Genomic DNA, 25,588 nt, shown 5'->3' with positions numbered 1-25,588 from the left:
AGTTAAACTCTCCTCATATCTTGTGTTTAGATTCCAATGTGTTTGTTTCTTTTTCTGATGAAGACCAATGCTTAAAGGAAGAGCATTAATGTGTGTTCTAAAAGGTAAGGGGAGGAGCACAATGTCTTCACTATCACTGGGAATGTACCTCTAGGATCAAGCAAAACAGCAAAGTCAGAGGGATTTCGTAAGGATAATAGCTTTTGCAAATACCAAATTAACCACATTTTCTAAATTGTGTTTCATGTGGAGGAAAAAAAACAATCAGTGTACAAAAAACATTTCCATTCCTTACCGTGATGCACTACTCCTTTCAATCCCTGGATGATGGGTTCTACAGCTGGATTGTCTTTTTGCCCCAGCTGCAGGAAATGGCCAGAGACAAGAGATTACAAAAGGGATTACAAGATCCAAACAATAATCTCACATAATGACTAAAGACAATCAATGTGAACAAAATACAGGGAGTGGACACAATGAGGGCAACATCTCTACAAACAAAATATAAGCCAGCAGCATCTAATGCCATCTATTGGTATTGTGAAGTCTATGACATCCATTTTAGTACGATTTTGAAAGTGCACGTCAAAGATGATTGTTGTTTCTGGGGTTGTACTCACGACTACACAGTACTGTATTGCGTAACTTATAAATGGTATTTACAACCAAACTTTGATTATCAATATTACTGGTTCTTTGGGGGAAAGTGTGATTCAATTTTCCATTATATATGTATTTTTTATGACATTACATTTTTGTGAGCACATTTTCTCATTTTATGAGCTTTGAAAGATATCCTTTAGCAGGAGGTATTCAGTAACCGTATGAGGCCGTTTGGCCCTAAGCTTTAGCGTCTCCAGAGAACCAACACCAGTGTTGATTCCCTCCTTATCTATTAGGCCTACAGCTAATTCTTTGAAATGATTGAAGACTGGCAAATGTTGTTCAGCCCCACATTCTGCAATATTCCCAAACGTCCTAGTTAAGAGACAGGACTGGGCAAAACAGTGTTGGGATGAGGGGACCAATCTTCTCTTGCTCAACATTAATTCAGGTCAGTCAGAGGAGAATAATTGTGTGGAACTGAATGCTGAATGTGGATAATATGCACACCTCAGAGGCCATTAATAGGCCTTTGGGGAGACAAGGAAGAACTCTGCTCATTGATTAGAAATGGTGAATCTGAGCCAATGTGTGTGTGTCCGCTTTAAAAACTCTTGCACTGTAAACTGCTGTTCAGCGGATTGTGTATGGTGGTGCTAATTGCAGTAAGCAATAGGGCTGTCAGGACCCAGCGGAGGCATTTAGGTCCTCGTACACACACGGTGTATCAGTGTCTGAGAGTAGACCTACATTACAAACACCTGTGTCCCCATTCCAGCCTCGCTCTTCCTGAGAGCTGACCCTTGTCTATATACTATTAAGCTGAAAGTTAGCCTGCATTGATCGCCTGCCATCAATCGTAAAGATACTGCTAATAGAAACTAAGAGCACAACATGTGCTGCTGGTCTACGCTTTTTCACGGTTCATAAATCTTTGAAGTGTTTTAACTGTTAACAGAAATTAGGAGCATTCTTGTCCATTAAGAGCTTATGTGTGCAGACCTTCAGGGGACAATTTGTAGTATCTGGGTTAGCAATCTGCAATGTGCTACAGTAAATAGAAAAATAATCGGCTACTAGGTGAAGATAAACTCTCCTATCCCAACACAGGTGCCAAAAAACAATACTAATGATTAGATAACATGTATTGACCTCCAAAGCGAATTACCAACTCGGTCCTTTACTTAATTGGAATTATACAGGTACAACTATCCCCCTTGAGTCAAAATTGCCTCATCAAATGTCCTTTTTCCATCTTGTATTTGACAATAACTCAATTCCCACCGCTGCATTTCTGTTTTTCTTTCATTTTGGGATATTTATTTAACCATCCACTTGGTTTCTATTGTTCATAGTTTAAAGTAATCACAATGTATGTAAGTAACGCAAATAAATGCTTTTGAGAAAACTAATATTGATATAAAGGATAGGCCTACATCTTTAAAAATAGCTAGCTAGCATAACCACAGAGATATTTCTGACAGGATCAAAGAAGTGGGCTGACCAACAGACTGGCCCTCGTCATCCCTAGAAACATGACGTAAAAATGTCTCTGTTCAAGGGAACTACAAGTGCAACCGTGTAGTCTCAGTTTTCTTCAGATTACATTTGTCTTGACCTTCAGAGCTGGTGATTCCTTACCTCAAAGAAGACGGACATGGCAGCAATGATGCGTCTTTCCTTGATAGCAGCGCTGAGGCTGTCAAAGTCATCCGAATTGTAAAGGTAAATCTGCATCTAGGATGGGAAAGACAGAGCATAAACAGCTTGAGGAGTGGACAAGGAGAACCGACACTGCTCTCATCCATCACTTGGACACACTGTGAGGAGCTGATGAAAAGCTGTTTTGAGGGGCATAAAAGAGGGTGTATTCATCAGTCCTATAAATCTCCCATAATCTGTGTCATTCCTTTTTGTGTTCTGCCACTCCTGGGGATGCTCGAGAAATACAGCATCCCATTCCTCAGGGCGACTGTCCTCACAGAGACAAGTCACAAGCGGAGAGGAAGGAACTGGAGGAATATGCGCTATTCTTGTGTGCTGAGATCTAACAGAATGGTATGCTTATAATCATTGACTCAAATTACTTTAAATCACCCACAACATTGATTCTGATTTCACAACAAAGCTTAAGTTGTGAGAATCCAACGCAAAAACATCATGCAGAGAATACATTATATATCTTTGATGACTGTGGTTTCCAATAAAACATTTCTTTCAGTCCTTTCATTTCAAAGCAGACATATTATGGTAGTGCTGATCAAAATCAGCAAATTATTCTAAAAGTAGCAATTGGAGCTGCCCATCATCTCGCTTACCCGAGTCTCTTTAAAATGAAAACCCTTTCATGTAACTGAACCAAGTTAATTGGCAATAAAAAAAAGGTCCTAGATGTTGATTTAATTGAAGGGTATGCTTTTCTTTTTTCATCTTTCAAAAGGGATATTACAGGGAAAATAAGCAGCCACCATTGACTGTGCTAAAAACAGATAAATAAGGATACATAAACAAGCTTATAAATAAGGACACATCCAGTAATGTGTACCAATAGCCTGAAAATGACTGAATCCAGACAGTTTAAGTTAATCAGTTTTCTTCGGACTTCCTTTAACTGCGTCTTTTAATGGAACTAATTAGTTGTGTGAGAACTCCGCAAGAAAGAGCTCTGGCCATTCATCACCCTTCAGATGTTATTAACTACATTACCCAATTAATCTGACCCCCTTAGGCTCACTGGCACTGGCTCACGTGACCTGCTCTTATTAACAGCACACTGGAAGACGTGATATTGTCAAACACTTGCATGGCAGGCAGCCAATAAAAATAAATGTTGCCGTAAGCGATTTGAATCACTTGATTGCACGCTTCGTTTCTCTGTACGTCTTCGGGCTCTGGCACAAAACCCCTTGTTGGAGTAGACTTGATTCACATACACAGATATTGTTGGAAATTGTTGATTTTAAGCAGGACAGACAGGTGGTCTGACCGACATTCAAGCTCACTGAAGACAACACAGAAACATTCATACATGCTTGTTTTTGTCAGTACAATATTTACTGGACTGTTGTACAGAGACATATGTTAAGACAAAACAAAACATTATTTGAGCTTTATGATTCACCTGCAGTTTTCTCTGTAGAGCAGATGGTCCACAAAGTTAGTGCAAACACAAGCTCTGAAAGCTGCTCTGCATTCTCAAGTACTAGTTAACCACAAACCGGTGAAACAATGAGTCATCGTTTGCATGATGACCAACAGTGAGATGCTGAGGCAAGACAAGCAAACTATGTTACTGTTGTTATGTTGCCTGTTGCGATTAAGACACTTTAAACACTAAGGATGAGAATTGGTATGATTTCATTGATAGAAATTAATTATCTATACCTCTTATCGATACAAGCCTTATTCAAGTCACCAAGTGTTGCTAGGTAAAAGGCACACATGTTAATCAGTGCCATGCTTCGGAGCTATTTTTCTCTCTCTGCAATGGCGACAGTGGTGACCTGACATGTGTAAGCTGTTAGGTCATTGCACATTTGGAAATTTAAGAAAGCAACAATAAGAGGAATTGATTAGTCACTGAGGCGTGCTATTCCAGGGAATTTGACAACTTCATACTCAACGGGAAAGGCTCTTGATTACTATCTCTACATCACTCATTTATTGAGTATTGCTACTGTGACAGAGTTGAATGCAACTGCAACCTAAAAAATCGACACCAGCAGATAAAGAAAACATATTTACTATGTAAGATTACATGATTCAGATATGTTATCTAAGATACTTGCTTAACACCTAGCGTTTTATTCCACTGTTAACTCGTTTTCCAACAACACAGATGGGTTGTTAACGTCAGTCACTCCATGCATCACTAACCATGGCAGTTGTGTATTTTTCACTCGCATTCAATGTATGTATTTTGTACTGTTTATTGTGTTCCATCTACTTAGTATTTGTGTTGAGCTCTCAGGGTCACCACATCCATCCCCATTAGTCTAGAATGCAGATGCTTTCAGTGCCACTGGAGCTTTTTCCTACTCAGATATACAGTACTGTACACCCACCCCGTACATTTCATACATCCGCAGTAGCGCGTGGGTACCTTGCAAGGTGTGATTTGTAATCCATGTATAATTAATCTAACCTTGGTGACACCCTAATATATTATTAGAAAAGATCTCCTTATAGTACCCTAAGGCGGAAAAAAATCCACGGTTTCATTTTTCATTGTGCTGTTTGAGCAAACAGGTGGTCCATCTATCGATTTCCCCCGCTTCACTCTCATGAAAAGACCCTGGTTAGATTAATGTCAAGCTCAGGAGCCACAGGCCGAGCAGCCATGTTTATTTCTCCGTTGTTGTTTTTTTACATAACCATGTTACAAAAGGCAGAGCAGCTCTATAATGCAGCTTTTTGAATTTCTCTTTCCACCCCCTGTATCAAAGTGTGAACTATATTTGTGTGGGTTTTCAAGCTTCTGGGCAAGTGGAATAAACTCTTTGGAGTTTTCCCCCTCTACTAAAATAGTAAATGCTTTATGCAGTGTGGTACAAACAACTAAGGGGTAAATGTGACTCATATGAATTGGAGACATAATTAGACAGCAGATTGGAAAGCAAAAAAAGCCCTGGAGCTCAACCTCCAAGGTCATACTGCTCAATTCTCGAAGAACGAAACAAAAATATAAACAAACAAACAAAAGCCATCCTCCGCTGTTAAAGATCATCGGGAAGGTCAAACGCAAGGGTGTCGGATGTTATATTATCTCAAATATATCAAACTCTGTCAAAGTTTAAATATGAAATATGAAAATGCCACATCTTGCAGGAGGAAGCAGTTAAATAGCCAAAGGCCAGATCCTGCATTACCATGTTCACCTTCAACCATTCATCATTTGATTTTCCTCGTTCACCTTTTGATTCGGAGAGTGAAATAATGCATCATGTTTGAAACATGCAGGCTGAATTATCGATTTAGAGAATCATTTAATTTTAAAAAGACCTCCCACTCTGTGTTGTTTCTGCGTATATGGTGCGTGGTGTATGTTTGTCCAATATGTAGTAAACAGGAAACATCTTTGCAGATATGTGTACGGAGTATTTCTTTCTTACGTACTTCCTGTAGAAAAGACTACTGCATTTCCCATAAGGATAATCTAAGGTCGTTATGAGTGGCAATCATTTGGTCATGTTTTTTCTAAAGCAGTAATTTATATGAAAATGTTTTTGTTGTGCAACTTACGAAGAACCTTGGAACCTTTCTAATCATATTGTATGTAGGCAATCCTATCAGGGCTGCATGCTCTTGAAATGCGTGTTGGCAGAATAAATATTTGAGAAGAGGGTCACTCATCCTTTCAGTTATGAGTTCCTTTGCATCAAAAGAGCTTTCCAGCGGCTTAAAGTGCCAGTACATTGGCAACAAAATACAGTTGCCATGCATAAGCATAAATACTCCAGACAAACCATTTTGGTCTATGTTCCCAAATGACTTTCTTTTTTTTCTAAATGATGGTTATTCAACCAGAATAAAAGGTATGATAAAAGGGAAAACTATAAATGAAGCAACATAAAGTACATATTGCTTGAGTGTGTTTTTAGAACTCGAGAAAATGCCTTTTCTGTAACATGCTCATCCGCTGTCACCTATCATTAGTACAAAAATAAACTGCGCCAATGATTTATGACTTGACACTATACATTACTGTTTGATCTGCCAGAGTAGAACACGGCGAGTAAAGATAAGTGAAGTGAGCTGACAGTGAGATTACAAAAAACTGAAAGAGAAATGAAGGGCTGCAACCAGGGAAAAGAAAAAGGTGGACAATGCGTTGTTAGACCTTACTCTGACATCTATGGAGAACATTATAAAGGTTCTGGTGGATGTAGATATAGCAAAAGTGCAGCTATAAATTATAGGTCAAGGTGTAGTAGACCCCAATCATTTAAATGTATGTACACTACCGAGAGATAAGAGAAGGAAGACATATTCAGCAGAGTGACTGCAGAAAGAGAAATGTAAACTGAAATGCAGGCCTTACAGTACATCTGAAGAAACAGCTATCAGAGATGTGGAAACTAAAAGACAAACTCGGAAAGAGTGAAAAGAGTTGTATGGCAAGACTAAGAGTAGGCATAAGTGAAAGATCCAAGCGAAGGGGGTTCAACAAACTGTCAGCAGGGAGAAAGCAAGCTGTTATCAATTCTCTGTCCAGTCATTTTTTGCTCAGAAAAAATACACCATTATCAAAATAAACATTAACAAACAATATAAAGAAAAGTTCTAACAAAGCCAATAGATGCACAATATCAAACAAAGGTGGAACAACATCACAGACAGTTTGCCAGAAGACAAGCTTTTTATATTAAAGAGCCTGAGACCAGGGATAGAGCTACATGTGCATGTGTGGAACACGAGCATTTCAAGCTATTGGGTAAAACCTCGTGGAGAGAGGGCTGTTGACAACCAGCGTCTCAGAGTAAGTAAGTATGATTGTGTGTGAATCTTAAGACAAATCAGGCATGGATCAAATATGAAGTGCCGCTTTGACAAAGTTGAATTCTCTGAGACAAACTGTACTGAGTATCCAGGTAACAATGGGAGTGGGTTACTTAAACCACTTATGTGAATGTTTAAAACAAACCTGAAAGGGAAAATCCAGGAATTAGAAACTAAAGATAAAACCTTTTGCCATGAATATATTCAACTGGGTCCACCAGAGGCCTGAACAAAATCTCACTGAATCTGAACTTGTTCTTCCTATTAATTTTTCAGAAAACTATGCCTGCAAGATGCGAACAGAAGCACAGGCTTATTATTTTGAAGGCAGCCCAAAGAAGGTCACAATACACACAGAGGCCTTTACACAGTCCATTGGCAGACATTATCCGCTTGATGAGCAGGCAGTGTGGTACACCTGGAGCAAATTAAAGCTGTGGGCAACTTGGCCACAGATGACTTTTCTACGTGTGATAAGTAATGGACCTGTTACAAAGTACAGGACCGAAGCAATCATTTAGCCCCTTAGTACTGCCCCTTTCCTTTCTGGGTTTAAGCATGAACATATTCAGTGAAGTCCCATGAAAAGGGAGCCCAGGATTGCTTTGGTGGTGCTGTAAAGATGGGGTGCAGGTGTTCAAAAAGGAGGTGAGCTGCCGACTCCCCTGGACTTAAAGTCGAGATGCTGGCTAAACAAATCAGGGCCACAGGGTAAGCTAAGAGAGCATTCAGAAACATGATGAGCTGATTCCAGGCACCACGGTTGCACAGTTGCAATTAAAAAAGGCAAAGCAGAACATTTCATTGGTGAAAGATTTCAAAAATCTCAACAACCCAAGGCTGTTTTGAAAGACTATTAAATCTTCATCTGGAAATAAAAATTGTTACTTCATGTCAAGGACTCTCAAAACATATCTGACAAAACCATAGAGCTTGATTGCTTAAATAAGCACTTCATTGCCTCTGGTTCCCTCTATCGCCACCTGCAAGGGAAACTCTGTAACTGTAGACAGTGTTTTGCTTTATGCCAGTTTATATCATAGAGGTGTAATAGGCCCTTAAACTTTCAGACACCCTCAAATAACCAGGTCTAAATAACAGATAGCAATATATTTTATTGTTAGCTGCTGATTATATTGCACCATCTTTAAATTACCTCTTAAATCTGTCCTTAGTCTGAAACCAAATTCCTCCTATATGGATGTCTTCCTTTATTTTTCCCTTTTTACATGGAGCAGAAGCTTTACTTTAAAATGATTATATCACTCTAACATCCCTTTCATCAATTGAAAGTGATTTTAAATCCGAACAACATAAAACTAATGATATTTACAAACTCAAGGAAAAAGCCATTCATCCATCTATTCTTACGTTTGAGGGTCAATGAGTCTGTATCTGCGTATACATATATGAGATTCTTAATTGCCACTTCCCTCTCTTATAAGCTTCTAGATTCAGATCAACTTGTTAAATAACTTCTAACTGAGTCTGGGTTTTCATTTCAGAAATATTTTCTTCAATGCAAAAAGGAGACTTGTTGCTACTTTAACGTCTGTGATATAATATGATGATGTGATATAATATGATGATGTTTTACATCTTAGATTACTGTATCCCATGGAGCACCGGCATTCATTAAAAATCTTAAGGCCCCACTCATCATTGCTGCCTGCTTTGTTGGGTTGGCTGTCCATCAATACACTCAATCCCTGGCATGTCCTTATTTAAAAAGGCAGTTCTTAACTTGCTTCCTAAAAAAGATCTTCGTAAATGTATCCTTATGAAAGATGATATCTATTGATCTGTCTGCCCCTATTACCCGTCTTGAAATGGGTAAAAGGGCTTTTAAGTGCACCGCTCCTGCGTCTTGGAATATGTTGCAGGGGAAACTGGTCTCTGTAAGAGTTTTCAAAAGTATATAATCCAGGATATGATTACATGGGTCTTATTTCCATATACTGTGATCTAAAACGTTATGGTCCGTAACAGTTATAGTAGGTCTGAAGCTTCGTTTCAATTTGCTGATATTGGATTGTATAGATTATATTAGAAGATGTCATCTCAATGAGGCTTTGCTTGGTTAAATACATTTTAAATGAAACACATGGTTGATGTTAAAATCTGGGTCTACACACAAATACATCATAAGCTACAAATCTACGTTTTCCAACTATATAATATACCTGGAAGGCATAATGTTCGTCTCCTTGCTCAGCGTCTTTCTAACGGCTGCCTAAATTGGCCATTAAAGTAAATTCCATCGTCTTATTTAGAAGCAGGCCATCAAAGGAGCCCTACGCACAACAGCTTTATAATGGCTGTATATAATCCAGTGCCCTTTAACACTACATTGAACACAAAGTGATGTGGCAAAAATAAATCTAATTACTCAGCCATTCAGCATCAAAAGCTGTGCCTGCAGAGAGGGCTCCAAAGAACAGGGCCAAGAAACAAACACAGAAGGACTCGAGCTGCGTGTTTGGAGATAGGAGGGAGAGGCTCACTAACAGCCTTTTCCTGTTGTTTTTCACTGTAATATTAACAATAATTATAACCATTTGACAGTACAAGGGGTAAAAGGAAAACAAATGTATAACCCCACAACATGTACGACACATAGGCACATTCATCCTAGAAAATTCATGGATATTGAAATGGTAAAACATAAACCCTAATGAGGGTAAGGCGCTAATAAAAAACACTGTGCACCACATGAAAACTGAGATTTCTGCTTTAATCTGAAAACCAGAACAAATAATACCAAAAGGTTTTAGAATGAAAAGCTTTTATATCGGTGCTACATGAGTGGGTGATGTTTTACTTGTCTTTATTACTTGCAGTATGTTCTCCCTTTGTTTCTATTTGTCTTTTGGCAACACTGGCATTGAGAAATGTGTTTTGACCTTGTGCAACTAACACTATAAAAGCAAGAAAAGTACAAAATGCTGCCTGAATGTCTATCTCATTTAACTCTCAGACAAAACTAAATGTTCTTTTTCACTCTGCCTTTCATTAATGCGATAGTTTTGTCAATATTGTTCCATTCCTGCACAAAAACATTCAGCTTTAAAAAAACAGATGTAAAAACAACTTTAATTCTAAATGCTTCTTTCTTATGTCTCTTACCGCTTGCACCAAAACATTAAGCTACATCTGTGCAAACCTTGGCAAATGAAATGTGTTTATTTTTGTATTGAGATATTGGAAGAAATAGAACTTGGAAGATGTGATTTCTCACTGCTCAGGGTTGATGTTTTAATAGACTGATTTGTATGTATAAAAGCCAGTGGTGGGCATTGGCGTTTCTTTTAATAGTCTAATAAATATAAAATCATTGCCAGTGTTATCAGTTGCAGGTGTGTATTTGTTGTAATAATGACGAAAACATAATAGGCAGATTTCACAGTAATTATAATAAAAACATAGCTCAAGCATTTATGCAACTTGATTTGAAGCGCGCGTGCATGTGTGTGTGTGTGTGTGTGCGTGTGCGTGTGTGTGTGTGTGTGGGGGGAAGCACCGTGTGTGTGTGTAAGGTGACCAGGTGTCCCACACTGTGCGGGACTGCACACACAGCATTTTAATTATGTGTCCCGCGTCCCACAAATTGAGACTATGTCCCGCATTTGAGTGACAGTCACGCAGAAAGGCCGGATCGGTTTGCTGACAGCTTATATTGTCTAAACGGCATCATGTAAGCTGCGCTGACAGGCGACACAGAGGTCCACACTCAGTGTACCCCCCCCCCCCGTTGACAGTTCACGAGCGCGTCCATAGTGTCTCCCCGTCCGCCCCGCTCACCCAGTAAAAAAAAATCCCCCACTACACCACTGATTAAAGCTGTGTAATTCCCACAGACAGTCAAGTTGTCTCTCCGTTTAAAATAATCCTCTAAAACTATAAGTAATACAATGATTAGACATTTACTATAGTACATTTAAGATATATTTTAAAAAGGGGGGTATTATATGATTAAGGAAGCTTTTCTTTGCCTAGTTTTTCTTTTAAGTTGGGTTTCTTTAAAAATCATTTCGAGGCTAGAGTTTACCTGAGAAATATCTTTTGTCCACAGTGAATTTATCTTTCTTCAATAATCCTAAACCCTCAACCTAGTGGGGTTTCTTGAAGTGGAAGTAAAACTAGATTTTAGCGTCTGTGTTCGGCCTGAATTCGACACCAGGCTCCAATATTCAATATGGACCCTCATTTGTCAAAGTGTAATATAGTGACAGGATGCTTTACCTCTACAGGAAACCTTCTGCCATTGATGCTGTGTTCTGAGCCTGCTGATCCATTACTATGGCCCCAGTGAAACTCAATCTTCTCAGCCTTAAAACGCCCTGGCAGTCCAGCACCTCTTACGAAGTAGTCATCCTTCAGGAGAACAGCAACTGTAGAAAAAGTCAAAATTAAATATGGAATCAAACAAAGAAAGAAAATGGAGTACACTCATGCAAAGGCAGAAAAAGATAGATGAGTAGTCAACTAATTGATTCTAGAGTAACTCAGCATTGGTGGCTGTTTTCTTTTGCCAGTAATGTCAATATTATAACTTGTATTATCTTCTTCATAAACTAAAGCTGACTGCCTCAATTTAGATTGAAATTATTGTAGAGAAAAAAGTATTTTAAATTGGAGCTCAACAAGCTTTTACCATCCATTTAAAAGGCTAGTCGGCCACCAAGGGTCTGAAAGGGTCTGCCTCTGTATGCCACTGTGTTAGGGATCATCATGGCTAGATACAGAGTCAGTTGTGTGCACATTCACAATGACGCCACTGAGGTGCCCTTAAGTAAGAGCAGACAGCCCTCTCTTACAGTGTCCTTGACATCCTATTGGTTCAGTGTGGGAAGCTTCAGACAAAGCCACTCTCTGTCTTAAAGCTCTTGCATGGTTTACGAGGAAGACATAATTCTCTGCGTTGTGATCTTCCCCTCCCTGCTAGCATTTTAAATTGTCTTCTCATGCAAGGTTATTACCAGTTTCTGCACGGCTGAAGGTTTGACATTTTTGTAGGGAAGATCTTGTAATGCGAGTATTTTTTTGCTGCGTCTTTATGCTGTGTGTGAGTGTCATAGCATAAAGACGCTCACATCAGTTATGGAAATGAATGTTCTATGAAATCCTAGTATTAGCATTTGTTACATAGTTGTATTAGCATACACACAAGAATATGACTTTCTAAACATTCATTTTTCGAGAATTTGGTGCAATATTAATAGGGATGTCTGAAATATAGTTTTTGGGGCTTTTAATCTTCTGATAGAGATTACAAAAAATGCACATTGCGGGACACATACACAGCACCTCTTCACACAATAAACAGTGCTATCCATTTGAGAATGAAATATCATAATAATGTTGATGACCCTTAATGCTCATATCTTTTCTTGTGAGCTTGCTTTTCATTGTAGGTTATTCACACATGATTTTCTGTTTAATTACATCCAATATTCTCCTATTATTAAAAAGTCTGAGATTCAGGAATGAAGCACTATGAAAACCATTCAACAGCATGAAACATATTTTTGCAGAACTGGGCGCTGGAGATAAACTGACAATTAATCTCATAACCTTAAATATTACAACATTTGCAGTGATATTGTTGTTGCTGACCATATCAAGCAGAATAATCACAGAACAGAGCTTTGCATGTTCTTGCTTCCTGCGAACAAAATATCTATTTTCAGTGGATAACATATACTTGTTAGTAGCCTGAGCAATTTTGAAGTCCTGCAGTGGCTTCGGAGAGGGTTTTTAAGGGTCATAACATTTTCACAATTTGTAGTAGGCCATTTAATCCTCTTCCTGAGGTTAAAACACAGACATTACTGCAGTTATGAGTTTTTTACATGACAACAGCAATTCAAATTCTCCTTAAAAGTGCAGGCTGTCTGCGATTCCTGAAAGCCAACATTTTTCAATGGTGTCATGTAAGGGTGAACTAACTGCACTAGATCTAGTATTCCATTTAGCGTTTCATGACATCCAAAATGCCATCATGACAAGGCATATTACCATCATTCTGCTGTCCTGGCTGAGGTTACATTGTTATGTTTCTACAACCCTTTACCACGTCTACATTTGACATCATTAGCCAGATTAGACGCAGTGTTCTGTCGGCTGATCCCACCCGGTTACAGGGGGATTTAGTCAGTCTCTCTGGATAAGGACAGCCCACTTTTAAATCATATCACACAAAGCAATCCAAGAGAATGAGCATGTGTATAAGCAAACACAGCCTGTCAGTAAACACAGATGACATGATGAACAAGCTGTGCAGAGGGAATGCATGACATTAAGGTAAGTGAAACAGATCACCATGGGGTGATTTCAACAGGAAGAATCGTGACGAGCGTGAGATCCAGAGAAAAGGAATGGAGAGACAAGAAGATCTGAAGAGGAGAACCTTGTGTGATGAGGGATGAGTTGAGCCCTTGTCGCGAGGCAAGAAAGAATCTGCCAGCAGTATTAATGTGCCAATGCTGCTTAAGCTGATGGCCCACAGTAAGATGGGAAAAGCTCTTAGATGGAGGACATTTCCAAGAGCGAAAGCGTCAGGTCAAAGTGTAAATCAGTCTGCCAAGGAATAAATTAACCATATCATGATTATAATTGCTGCTAACTCTTTCACAAACACATACATATTTACAAGGATGGCAATAAATCCCCTGTTCTGCTGTTGTTAGTGTAATCCCGTTTGAAACAAAAGGAAAGTCAAGGCAAGGGGATACTGGCCGGTCATGGGAGTTTCATTAAAAATGCGGCCCTGGGTGTGTTTGAACCCTCAAACAGCAAAGTAGGAATTAGAAGCTAAGCCAAAAAGACCTTGAATCACAGCCAGTGTGAGAAGGGAAGTGTGTGTGAAAGTAAATCCTTGATCAATGCAAATGTCTCTTGGGCCTTCCGTTTCCTCATGAATTTAGTTGAGAGTTGTTTGAAATTTAACTGAGAAATGTTTTGTTGAGGAACGCTGCTTGAATAGCGGCCAATCAGCTCGATCTCAAAGCGGGTCAAGGCACGAGGGAACACTGTGAAATCAATCTCAATGAACTTTTAAGACCTATTCACTCGGCTCTTAATTACAACATTCACTATTAAATAGTATCAATGATGTTCAAGCCCATTTGAACTTTTGAATCTTAACATCCTCTAGTGGCACAAAAAAAGACAATATATATAAAAAAGCAACTCGGGCAAATGTATTAATGAATAATGAGTATAAGGGAACATGCTTAGATGACCTTGTATTGGCAAATGTAGTTTCAACCAGATATCTAGAATATTTGTAGATGATATCAAACTAAATCAATGACATTGGTAAAAGCATTGTTTACTGCTCACGTGTACATGAAAAAGCCTGAAGGTTTTACGTTTGAGAATAAACATTTTGGAAAAGAAGAAGTCCATGTAAACAAATAACTGAGGAAGCCGTAGACACAAAGTGGCCCTAGTCTCATGGCAATATACTGTAATGTATATGAATGGACACATACCGTCAGCGGTAAAGCGTCAGGGCCTTCAAGGTATTCAGAGAATACCCTGAAACTCTCAGATAAAACAAACAAAAAATCGATTTAATTATATGAATACAATTTTATAAAATGTAAATAAAATGAAATGAAAATAATCATATCTGTGCTGTTGATCTGTAATATTACATTGTTACGTTAATTTGTTTGTCCTTCTCGGTCCATGCACTACGCATTTCAGTGGTTTTGTGTTTGTGAAAAGAAAGCAACCAATCAGATCTTGTTCTGGGTCTCTGGGTAGAATATCCTTCAACCAAGGTATTCTACATCCTTGATCGACTGCCCTGGCCATTGCTCTGAATGAGAGCGTACGTTTGGACTGACAGTTTGATCAACCAATCATATATTGATTTGTAGCCAATGGGCGTATTCTTTCAGAGCTTCCCTCGGTTCCAGGGTACTCTAGAAGGCCCGGTAGTTCACTGGAGAGAAACAGAGGATCTAGATCAGTGATGGACAAATGGCGGCCCGGGGTAGTACTGATACTGTCCACTAGACTCCTAGTTACGTTGCGAGCTGCATACATGACTTTGTTCGGCAGCCAAATACCGCAAAATAATCGACGTGTTTGTGTATATTGTGTTTGTTTCCCAGGGAAACACTCACAAGAAACACCGGCTGTTGTTATGTCTGCCCTGCTGTGACGTTAAGTTGCCTCTTGTAATTATGCCTTTACAAGCTTAAAATTGTATTTATCATCTGAATTTGGCGAAACAAGTTCAATATTCTAAAAACCAAGACTTTGTTTATTTTAAATCAGATGAAAACAAACTGTCACGGACCCTGCCGTGTTATCTATGATTACTATACGCTTTTCATTCATAATTTCAGCGGGAGGGAGGGGGAGCGGCGCTGAGGAACAGCAGAGTGCGGGTTGACAGGTGTCTGTGTTGACATTCCCCTTATTGTGGAATAAGGGGAATGCAGAGACTGGCTACAAGTGTCTTAGGTTCAAGTTAGACAACTAATGTCTGGGTTAGTGTTCATGACTTCATGCTTATGTCATCTTAATGGTTATTCTCAATACACACACATTTTCCGTGCATTCCAATAGTTTAAAATAGTTGTATTCCTCTGTTAAATAACCTGTTCAATACAAACATGCCACTTCACATTTCTGTGAACTGATATTTTTTTAGTGAGCTTATAAGAGGATGTTCCCTGAAAGATTGTAAAATGTCAATGAAGATGTCAGACTTAGTATATTTGTTGATAATTACATACAATACATGGAATTTGTGTGTGTGTGTTCCAAGTGAATCTGCGGCCCCCTGGTGGCCAGTACATAAATAATGTGGCCCCCACCACCATCCAAGTTGCCCATCCCTGATCTAGATGAATGTGACGTAGAGGGGGGTGTCTGTTCTGTTCAGCTCCTGATGTCCGCTGTGCCAACCAAACAATGACGTCAATGGGCTTGGAAACACTTGGCATCATCTTTAACAACTTCAGTACAATTAAACAACAAAAGATTGCAGACTTAGCAACTTATCAAGGATGGTGCCGAAGGCCAAAGATAGTTTGAGAACACGCATCACATTCAAAACTTTGTAACTGTCTTCCATGAACATCAAGGATAAATATCTCCTCAGATCAATAACTTAACATTTAATGTGGTTCATGAAAACATTCATCCACATTTCAACAGACAAAGACTAGCAAATGCAGCCAAAGATGTTGGAATGTAACAATTGTACCCTCTAGCTTTGAATCTAATCTCAACCGTGTAGGCTTTTACAGTGAGAAGTGTCAGCTGACCAATAACATAGAAGAGAGACGATCACGAAATATGTCATGACTTGCTCGAGTGCATTTCATCTTGTTCATGTAATATTTCCTCCTCTATTCTATCAACAATTTGATGCTTCAGTGAGGAATAAAATGTACCTGTCATATCACGGCTGCTCAAAAGAGTGGTTGTAATGGCAAACTATGGTTAAAGAAAAAAAGCTTCCTCATTTAGGGCAAAATAATGTAAAATGAATTTCAAATATTGTGGGGTGAAGCTGCTATATTTTAAATTGACCTCTTCTAAAAAGCGTTTGCATGATTACATTTTCTGGTAATATTGTTACATTTTCCTGATTTTCACAGTGCTTAGCTGTCTAAAATTCCCTTTGTACAGTTTGTGCACAAAATTAAAGCCAACCGTGTTATTTCTATCATCGTAAATAAGCAGCCCCCAGCATTGCTTGGCTGTCCCAGCGGTCTTGGTTGTCATGGAGGCTAACAACTCTCATTACGATCAAACGCAAAAGATGAAGCTCCTCTCTGAGAGAAATAGTGCCAGGAGCAGTGGAGATCAATTAAGGTCAGAGTTTCACACAAATAGTCCGGATTAGTTGTTTGAAAGAAATATATAGCAATGGTTTGAAGTCGCAGTTAATAAATAATAAAGTGAGTTTTAAAATGTTTTTCACAAACAAGGCATCAACGCTTTAACAAAGAGGAGAGGGAGCGATAAAGGGAGATCAGGGGGCAGTACAATGAAGGCAATGATAAAATAAAAAATAAAACCACCGATAGATTTACAAGAATCATGACTATTACGTGATTGTTAGGTCCTTTACTGAAACGTTTAAAAGCATGGATATGTGATTAAGATAACGTTTTTTTATCGATGTATTCCAACAGTGTATTTTTGTTACATTATCATTATACTATGAATAGTGGAATAAATGTCATTATCACATGTCTAGTTTGATTGGTCCTTCTTTCCAAGCACACAGTATTGTGTATCACTGCAAGGATCAAACCTATAAGAAGCAGTGTGAAATGTGAAGGTGGAGATGTGAACGTGCAAAAAGCTTCAGTCCGTATGGAAAATCAATTGTATGAACACACTATGGTATAATATTCATCATGTTGTTGTATGGCTTCTTCTCACATCCTCCACTGCATACTTTGACATTGTCTAAATACATTCATTGTTTAATAAAAAAATGTAATAGAGAAAAAATAATATCAGTCCTATTCCATTGTTTAAAGGTCTATTATACAGTTTTTCATCAATATATTATAGGTCTCAGATATATATAAAACATGTCTCTGAAACACCAAACAGATCATACATTGTAGCATTACCCATAATCCCCTCTGTTTCAGGCCTCTTTCAAAAAGGGCTGATTCTCTGTCTGTTATTTTAGATGAAAATAAGGAGCCACTCCCCACGCCGAGATATTTGGTTAAAAATAACACAATGGTGCTCTCGGAGGAGATTCAGGTGATAACGTGGGGGAGGGGGGGGGTTACCTTGGTTGGTGATTGGCTAATGGTTACACAAGCCAAAAAAACGTTGTGACGTCATAAAGTGGCCAAAATCTGATCAGCTCATTTTCAGACAGGTTTTTATATAAATGGATCAGGACAAAAAGTATTTTTTCCTGAAACTTTAAGAATCTCTTTACACATAGGGGACACATGTGTATGTATAAAAGACATGGACAAATGGATTTTGCAAAGTAGGTCCCAGTGTTTCCCCTAGGTTTACTGCTTTGGGGGGGTGCTACCTGAGCGGGCGGAGTCATTGGGATATATTTTGTTTAAATCCTCTGGAACAGAGAGAGGAGCTGTGGATTATTGTTATCGATTAATGCATCGGTGTTTCTTACCCCTAATTTCCACCGGGTCCGTCTGCGCTGTGTTGCGGCTGCGCCGCAGCGTTCACTAAGATCGCGGCCACCCGACTCAATGGGTGCTATTCCACCACACACTGCGTGTTACGGCTCAGAAGCGTCCCAGAAGCATCTCGGCGCAGGGCTTCTCCAAAATTAGGATGAATCCTATTTTTTACGCGACGCAGCTGTAAGGTAATATCGGGCAGGCAGGAAGTGGAACGTTCAGAGCATATATAGCATATATATATATACTCACAAACTAATTGTGCAGACCCTATCCCTCCGTGGTCTTTCAAGTAGGAAGAGAAATGCCAGTGTTCTCCTCCGGTTTACAAGCACTGTGTAAATTATATATAGAATAATTATGATGAATGCATTTTTTTACCACCAAAATACAGCAACACATCTTTGATTCATGTCGTTTATAACTGGAATATTATTATTATTAACTTTGTCTGTACAAAGTAGCCTGTCCAGGAAATATGCCCAAAACCGCGGCCGCGCCGCGGTTTTGGTCCGACCTCCTCCTCGTCATACCCTACCGGCGCATTTCAGAAGTGGAATGCGCCGGTAGGGTATGACGAGGAGGAGGTCGGACCAAAACCGCGGCGCGGCCGTAACGCGGCGCAGGCGGACCCGGTGGAAACTAGGGGTTCGGGTCAAAAACACTAAACGGGTTGCGGGGGTGGGGCGCAGCGCCACTCCAAGACAATGGTAGGGGAAACACTGGGTCCCCTTTAAGGGTTTTTGCTGTGGTATAATTGTAGTATTGGTACCAAAATACTTTCGACAGGGATCGTATTACAGTCATCATTTTGGTATTGAGACAATACTAGATGCCGACCTGTCTTTCCAGTGTTTTTCATGGTGGTCTGGTTGGAGGACTCAGTGTTGAACTTGTCAAACACCAGCTCCTGGTACTCCTCCGAAACCAAAGCTCGCTCATCTGTAATGTCCACAGGTGATTGGTTCTTCGCAGAACATTCTGGGTATGCGGCTGCCCATCCTCGAGGTCCATGGTTTCCTGCATTAACAGAAGAAACAACATTTTATAAAGATGCAGATAGAATACAATTTTGTCTAAGGATTTTATATAACACACACCATTTTGAAAACACTGTGACAATATTTCTGCTAAAGCAGCGGACAGTTTCAATATGCCCTTAACGGAAATTGAGGGAAGGGAGACAGAGATTCTTCATATTCATTCAGCTGCAGTGCCCTCTAAACCCCTCCAACAGCTGGGAAAACATGTAAACATAATGAAAATGCATCATCTGGCTACATGCAATTCCAGCGTTAATTAGTCCATAAAGTCCATATAGGATATAAATATCCAAATGAGCAGATCCTTCAGTGCTGCACAAACTGAAAGCCTGGAATGGCTACAGAGTTAATGGGGGTCTATTCCTTGGCTCAAATAGGTTTTAAAAAAACATTAAACCAACTACGCTATTCAATAGAAAACAGTCCGCTTTAACAATTATTGTGCAGTGTGTGCTCCAAACAAACTTCCTGTAGAATCCCCATTCACTGTCTGCTCTTTTAATCCTCTATCCCCTACAGTGGCGCTTCTACAAAGGAATAATCCACAACCGACAAGGGTCCCCTTGATCTCTTCTCGGGCACAATGGGCCAATGCAATAACAAAAGCTGAGGGATCAGGGGAACAAGGAAGCATGCATGGATTTTAACTTTTCTGGGTTAACACAATATTCATGATCCCATTCCCTAAAGATATAGGACAACTTGGCGGCTGGTTCGTGAAAAAATACAAGAACCCCACTGTACTAAAACAGGCTGGATCAAGAGTGGCTTTATGTCGTAATGTATAAACACCTTGCAGCCAAAACTAAAGGATTATTTTGAAATGAACACGTCGGCCAAGGAAGAAACATAAAGATGCATGTTGGAGAGCGTAGACACATCAACAGGAATCAATACATTCATCCCTCTAATGAGCATGCCACGAAGTTAGGAGAAGAGTTCATTAAACATGGTCACATCCTCAGTGTCTTGGTTCTTATATTTCTTGGATTTATCCAGTGACTTAAATTAAGATAAATTGCCTTGTGAAAACAACCTCAAAGATGATGAGCTGGTGAGGTCTGGATTGCATTAAAATGTTGGTTGAGCTGCATTTCTAATAATGACTGCATTAGGAGGTAGGATTATATTTGTCCATCATAGCGTTAGACTTGCGAATATCTCACCAACTAATATGTTATACAATGGCACCTAGCCCATTATATATGTAATACTATTATTATGAGGATAGAAAAGGCTGCATGAGAATTGAAAATACATAGAAAGTATTTTTTATATATTTGAGCAAATGCTTAGCGTATTCAAATAAAAATGTTCTGTATAAGAAATCTTCTTAAATTAAATAGAAAAAATATATGTGAATACAATACATTTCCTTCAATAATATTTGATCTGTGCTTGCTGACAAGCTTTCTATACATGTAACCTTGCCATCCACATGGACGTTTTAGGAAGCAATTCAATTCGGTCTATTAACAATTGATTAAAGGTTAAAGCGCTGAGAAGTAATATATTTGATATCAACACCGAAGCAAATGACTCCCTGTGATGTAAAAGCTTTGCTACCAAGGCCAGTCTTACTGAGAATCGACAACACAATCAATATAGGAGGTCTAGAGTAAAGAATGGGACATCTAGCAACCTGAATAGAGGCACACATTAGTCTTGGCGGTTGATAGACCAAACTGTAAAAAAATACTGCTCTGTTTCTGTTTAATGTTAAACAAACAAAGTTATTCTGTTTGGCTTGTGCAGCTCATTGAAATGCCATATCCTACCTGAAAAGGGATAATCATTCATTATGTCTGGCCCTGATTCATTGCCATATAATGACATGTTTGGTCCCATGAACCCATAGAGCTGAAACCGATAAACTCATATCTGTGTTTTGCAGATGAATTGGTGGTGGCCACTGAGTAACAAGAAAAGGCAGAGCTGCAGAAGTATATTAGAGGGAAATATTGTGGAAACATTGTCACCATTACATAGATGATTCACAAGAGAGCACAGACACGAATGAATCTATCCAATTGTTGCGTATGTAATGTGTTTACATATATTTTAAAACATTTACTCTGGACTGGGTACTTGGGTACTTTTGCAACCTCCCAAATATCAGTATTGATCTCTAGTATCTGTCCGCCACCAATATGAATCAATCATGGCACTTATATCTCCACACAGTTCCATTACATTTCTCTTTTTTTCTCTGAATGTTTCTTGGAAAAACAATAAGAGCTCAGACTGTGCGGGGCTAGCTGATGTGTATGTATACAGTTAAAGTAATACACACTGGAGGCAGTTGTGCAATTGGTTATGACTTACTTCCGTCCCATTTGTGTTCACGGAAAAATTCCTTTTGGCAGAGCTGTCTGAGACACAATGTCTCCAGTTGCTTTGAACATTTACCACTCCCCTAACAGACAGTTTCCTATGTGGACTACCAGCAATACAAAACACTGACAACTATTCAGGTTCTCCAGTGGGCAGTTTCTACCCCAGTTTCTTGTTTTCTTCTTTCTTCTCTTAAGTGAATTGTGGCAAACAACAAAAAAGCTTTTGAGAAGTTAAGGGGACATAAACGGGCTTCATAGAGTAAACAACACTATTCATAGTGAAATAAATGTAGTGTACTGAAACCACTAAACTGTTTCACAGGCTTGTTTTATTCAAATTATAACTAGAGAAAATTGTTATCTTTAGCTAATTTTCCATTAAAACACACATTACAACCCATTTACTGCTGGAGAGATAATTCTGCCTTTCAAGAACATAAAGGGAGGAGCAGCTCTAAAATCAGATAAGTGAGGGTTGCACAGCAGTCGATTAATCTGTCTGTCTCATTGCCATCCATCAGAATGACTATAATCCTAGTGGTAAAGCCTTTCACATAGCAGCCATGCCACTCTATACGGCTGAGGTGAACACATTAAAAATAAGTACAAGTTTAAAAGTGTTGTAGATTGATTTATCAAAGACATTATCCTCTACATTTGCAGCTACATTCAGCATAGGGCTCGGAGAGAACGGCACGCGCGCACGTGCACACACACACACACACACACACACACAGGTCTTCACAGCACACTTATTCTGATGAAAATCTTTATAGGTGTTATTGGGTAATTCACGCTTTGATGATCATTTTATATACCTATATATTAAGTAAAGAACTATAAACTAAACTATATTTATTGACATAGATGAGCGAGTTGCACTGATCTCACCTCACATTCAAGGAATAACAATATCGAGCTGAATTAAGCTGTACCTATTGTTGCTCAGGAAACTGGTGAATCTGAATCCGAGCAATACAATCGCCCTGCAGCAAATCCTACCTCTGTGAAGCTTGTTCTATATATTGAGACAGTGGCTGCTAACTGAAATATTGTTTTTTAAAAGTGCGTCATTTGCAATCTCTGGTGTAAAGGATTCACAAAACATGCCATTTTCACTGTGTGGAAAAATAACGATATACTGTAGGTATCAATATTATAAGTCAAATTTGATCAGATGTTACAGCATCAAAACAGGCATCAGTACGTCAGTACAAATACAACAATATCCTCAGTAAGAGATCTTCTTTAGGTTTGATAGTCAAATGCCTAAAGCCTAAATGTACATCCTGTCTTTACAAAATGCTTAGTCTTCACCGCTTCAATCAGTTTCAGTAATGCTCTGCATGCTTTAGTGTTTTGATCAATACCAGCAAGGGTTAAGTGACAAACGTCACATTTACATCAATATTTTGACAAATGTCTTCATTTTGTAATTTATGATCTATGCTGGAGGTAAGAGGAGTGCCGTTTATCAAGTCCATACTGTTCGTGAATCCGACCTGTTCTGGTTCACTTCTGTGAGATGTGACAGCACTCTTGTTTTAAGTAAAACAGGCACATGTTTCTCTCAATCTGCCACTTTCAGTTCCAGGCGTCATCCCATTAACCTTGGGATAAACAGCCGTGCCTGTGCTACCATGGCAATGCTGACAGAATGGCAATTGCCTTGTCATTTCCGTTTTGTCCCTCCGAGAGAAAGCATCCATGCTGTATGCCGCCTGGCAGAACTCCCAGAATTGGCACACTAGCCAAATCTACACTGATCAGTCCATATGTATGAGTGGCACTGACAACATAACATGGACAGCAGATATAAGACACAGTCTGCAGCACTGAGAGGGGTCATAATAGTTGTGGCAGTTGGATCGGTGGAAAGTGAGATCAAAGCTGTGTATGCTGCAGAATCCATTCAGTGAATGCAGGAGCATTGGATTACATTTTGAACAACATTCCTGCTGTCAGTTTCAATATGCTGATAACACTCCAGATGGTGGAGACACAGCCATTGAAGCACTCGGGAGTATTACATGTCCAGGTTAGACAACTGATGAGCTGAGGGCTTGTACAATGTAGGCACGGGCCAGGAAAGTTGGCCAGGAACACCTACTGTGAGGGGTATCTTAAATCTTTGAAATCATTTTATAATAATACTCGATAACCGACTTCAGGAAAATTGCTAAGATCCAAGAGTCAGATGAGAAGAAGTGTTGAGATGATTACAGAGGTTAAAAGAAATACACTTGGGTAGCTACATTATTTGGCAGAAGAAGAAATAAAGCAGGCCAACAATGTAGCATCTAACAGCTTACAGCCAGACCCCTGGTTCAACTTTGACATTTTATATATACTTGTTTCCACTCTCAAGGGAAATTAAGCATCATTGATGGTGTGCTTCAATTAGGTTTCATCTAAATGTCAAATGGTAGCTTATCTGGTAAAGCTGATAGCTTGTTTACAACCTGTATGATCATTTGCTCCCATTTATTGTCCTGTTGGACCAATCTTTAGCATAACTGATACAAACAGAACCAAGCGTGTGCCATCATAAAACATGTTGTTTGTACTTTTTTTAAATAAGGTAACGACAAACTCAGATCAATTGGAAAGTGTATCTTTGGATTTATCTGATCTCTTCGGTCAAGATGAGAACCTTCTACTGTATATCATCAGCACGTGTGCCAGCCATGGGATATTTAGGGCTGAAAAAGATAACAATACATTATGTTTAATCTCAATTTGACCAGATTGACACTGAGATATTTCTGCTGGACCAAAAGTTGAGGACTGACCTAACAGACGGACGGAAATTGCCACCCTCATAGTCACGCTGCTGGCACAGTGCGAGCTTCGTCATTTTTTTCTCAGATAAGCAAGAAATGCATAAGCATTGTGCCTCAAACCTTTTTACAATAAAATACTCCTGATAAATGTTTATACACCTACCCACAGCAGTACAGAATAATTAAATATGGACTTTGCACATTGTGTGGAGCCATTACTGTATATGTGGATAGCATTCAAAATGAACTCTTAGGCATGGTAATTCCACGGTACCAACACAAGCAAATGTCAGTTATATCCTATCTGTTGTAAACTGCAATACCAGAGCCCCTTTGCACAAAACAAACCGACAGACTTTGTCCCTTCCTCCAGTATCACTTCGTTCCACTGTCACTGTGTCCCACAGATCTCTTTACATGCTTCCTGGCAGCTCTGTGACCTAATGGCTGGAAAGTGTTGAGGGAATGGGAGAGAGCTCAGTGCACATCTGAATCGACTGCGAGAAGAAAAGAGAGACTACTGATGCAGTCTACTGAATGATGCCGCGTGTGAGCGTTAAACAGTAAAGGTACAGACTCCATACTGCACCAAGTATATCAAGCAAGCCGTGATGGATATGGTTTGAGTCACGAGCTCATCATTTTAATGTTTCATAATATCTTTGCGTCACTAACTCCTAGAGTGGGGTACAGTCTAGCACTTTTATTTTCTGTCACGTGTTGGGTTCTGGGTATCATTTTTAGTAAGAGACTGAATGTAACTAGAATCAAAGTGAGGAAAATAATTGCGGCAAAATTGGTTGAATGACTGTTTCAGAGGTCATGCTGCTAAAACTACAAACTGTTACACCAGAGTGAAATATGTGACTCAACACCAGTTCAACCAAGAACAGAGTATTTTGGTGCTGCAATTGCTGTAGCATTCAAAACATGGTGTTCTGTAAACATTCAACACATCCACAGAAATGATACTGTCTGAGGTACAAACAAATGAAAAAATGCTTATTATAATAAATCACCAATTGCAACACTTAGCCCTTTATCTCATGTGTGTGTGATTTTGTATATTTATAGGAACTGTACAGATTTTCTTTTTAGTTTTCTGTAATGGCCGGTCTGCACAAGACGACTCAATTACCAGTGAGCCATGCAGTTAAAAAAACACGATACCC

At 39.2% G+C, this 25,588-nt stretch overlaps 1 protein-coding gene across 2 annotated transcripts in view; it reads right to left on the bottom strand.

Moving 5' to 3' along the window:
- The window catches only part of ca16b (carbonic anhydrase XVI b), a 104,775-nt gene that overhangs the window by 32,380 nt on the left and 46,807 nt on the right, over nt 1-25,588 (bottom strand). For both annotated transcript variants that reach the window (XM_034082329.2, XM_034082330.2), the window contains 4 exons: nt 19,095-19,274; nt 11,344-11,492; nt 2,245-2,340; nt 296-362 (listed from right to left, as the gene is read on the bottom strand). In XM_034082329.2, the coding sequence (XP_033938220.1) occupies nt 296-362; nt 2,245-2,340; nt 11,344-11,492; nt 19,095-19,274 (492 nt within the window). The remainder of the gene's footprint in view (nt 1-295; nt 363-2,244; nt 2,341-11,343; nt 11,493-19,094; nt 19,275-25,588) is intronic.

This window comes from Pseudochaenichthys georgianus, chromosome 5 (assembly GCF_902827115.2).
Source record: "Pseudochaenichthys georgianus chromosome 5, fPseGeo1.2, whole genome shotgun sequence".
NCBI classification, from domain to species: domain Eukaryota; kingdom Metazoa; phylum Chordata; class Actinopteri; order Perciformes; family Channichthyidae; genus Pseudochaenichthys; species Pseudochaenichthys georgianus.
Note: the sequence above shows the minus strand (reverse complement) of the source record. Positions and strands in the feature narration are given on the sequence as shown.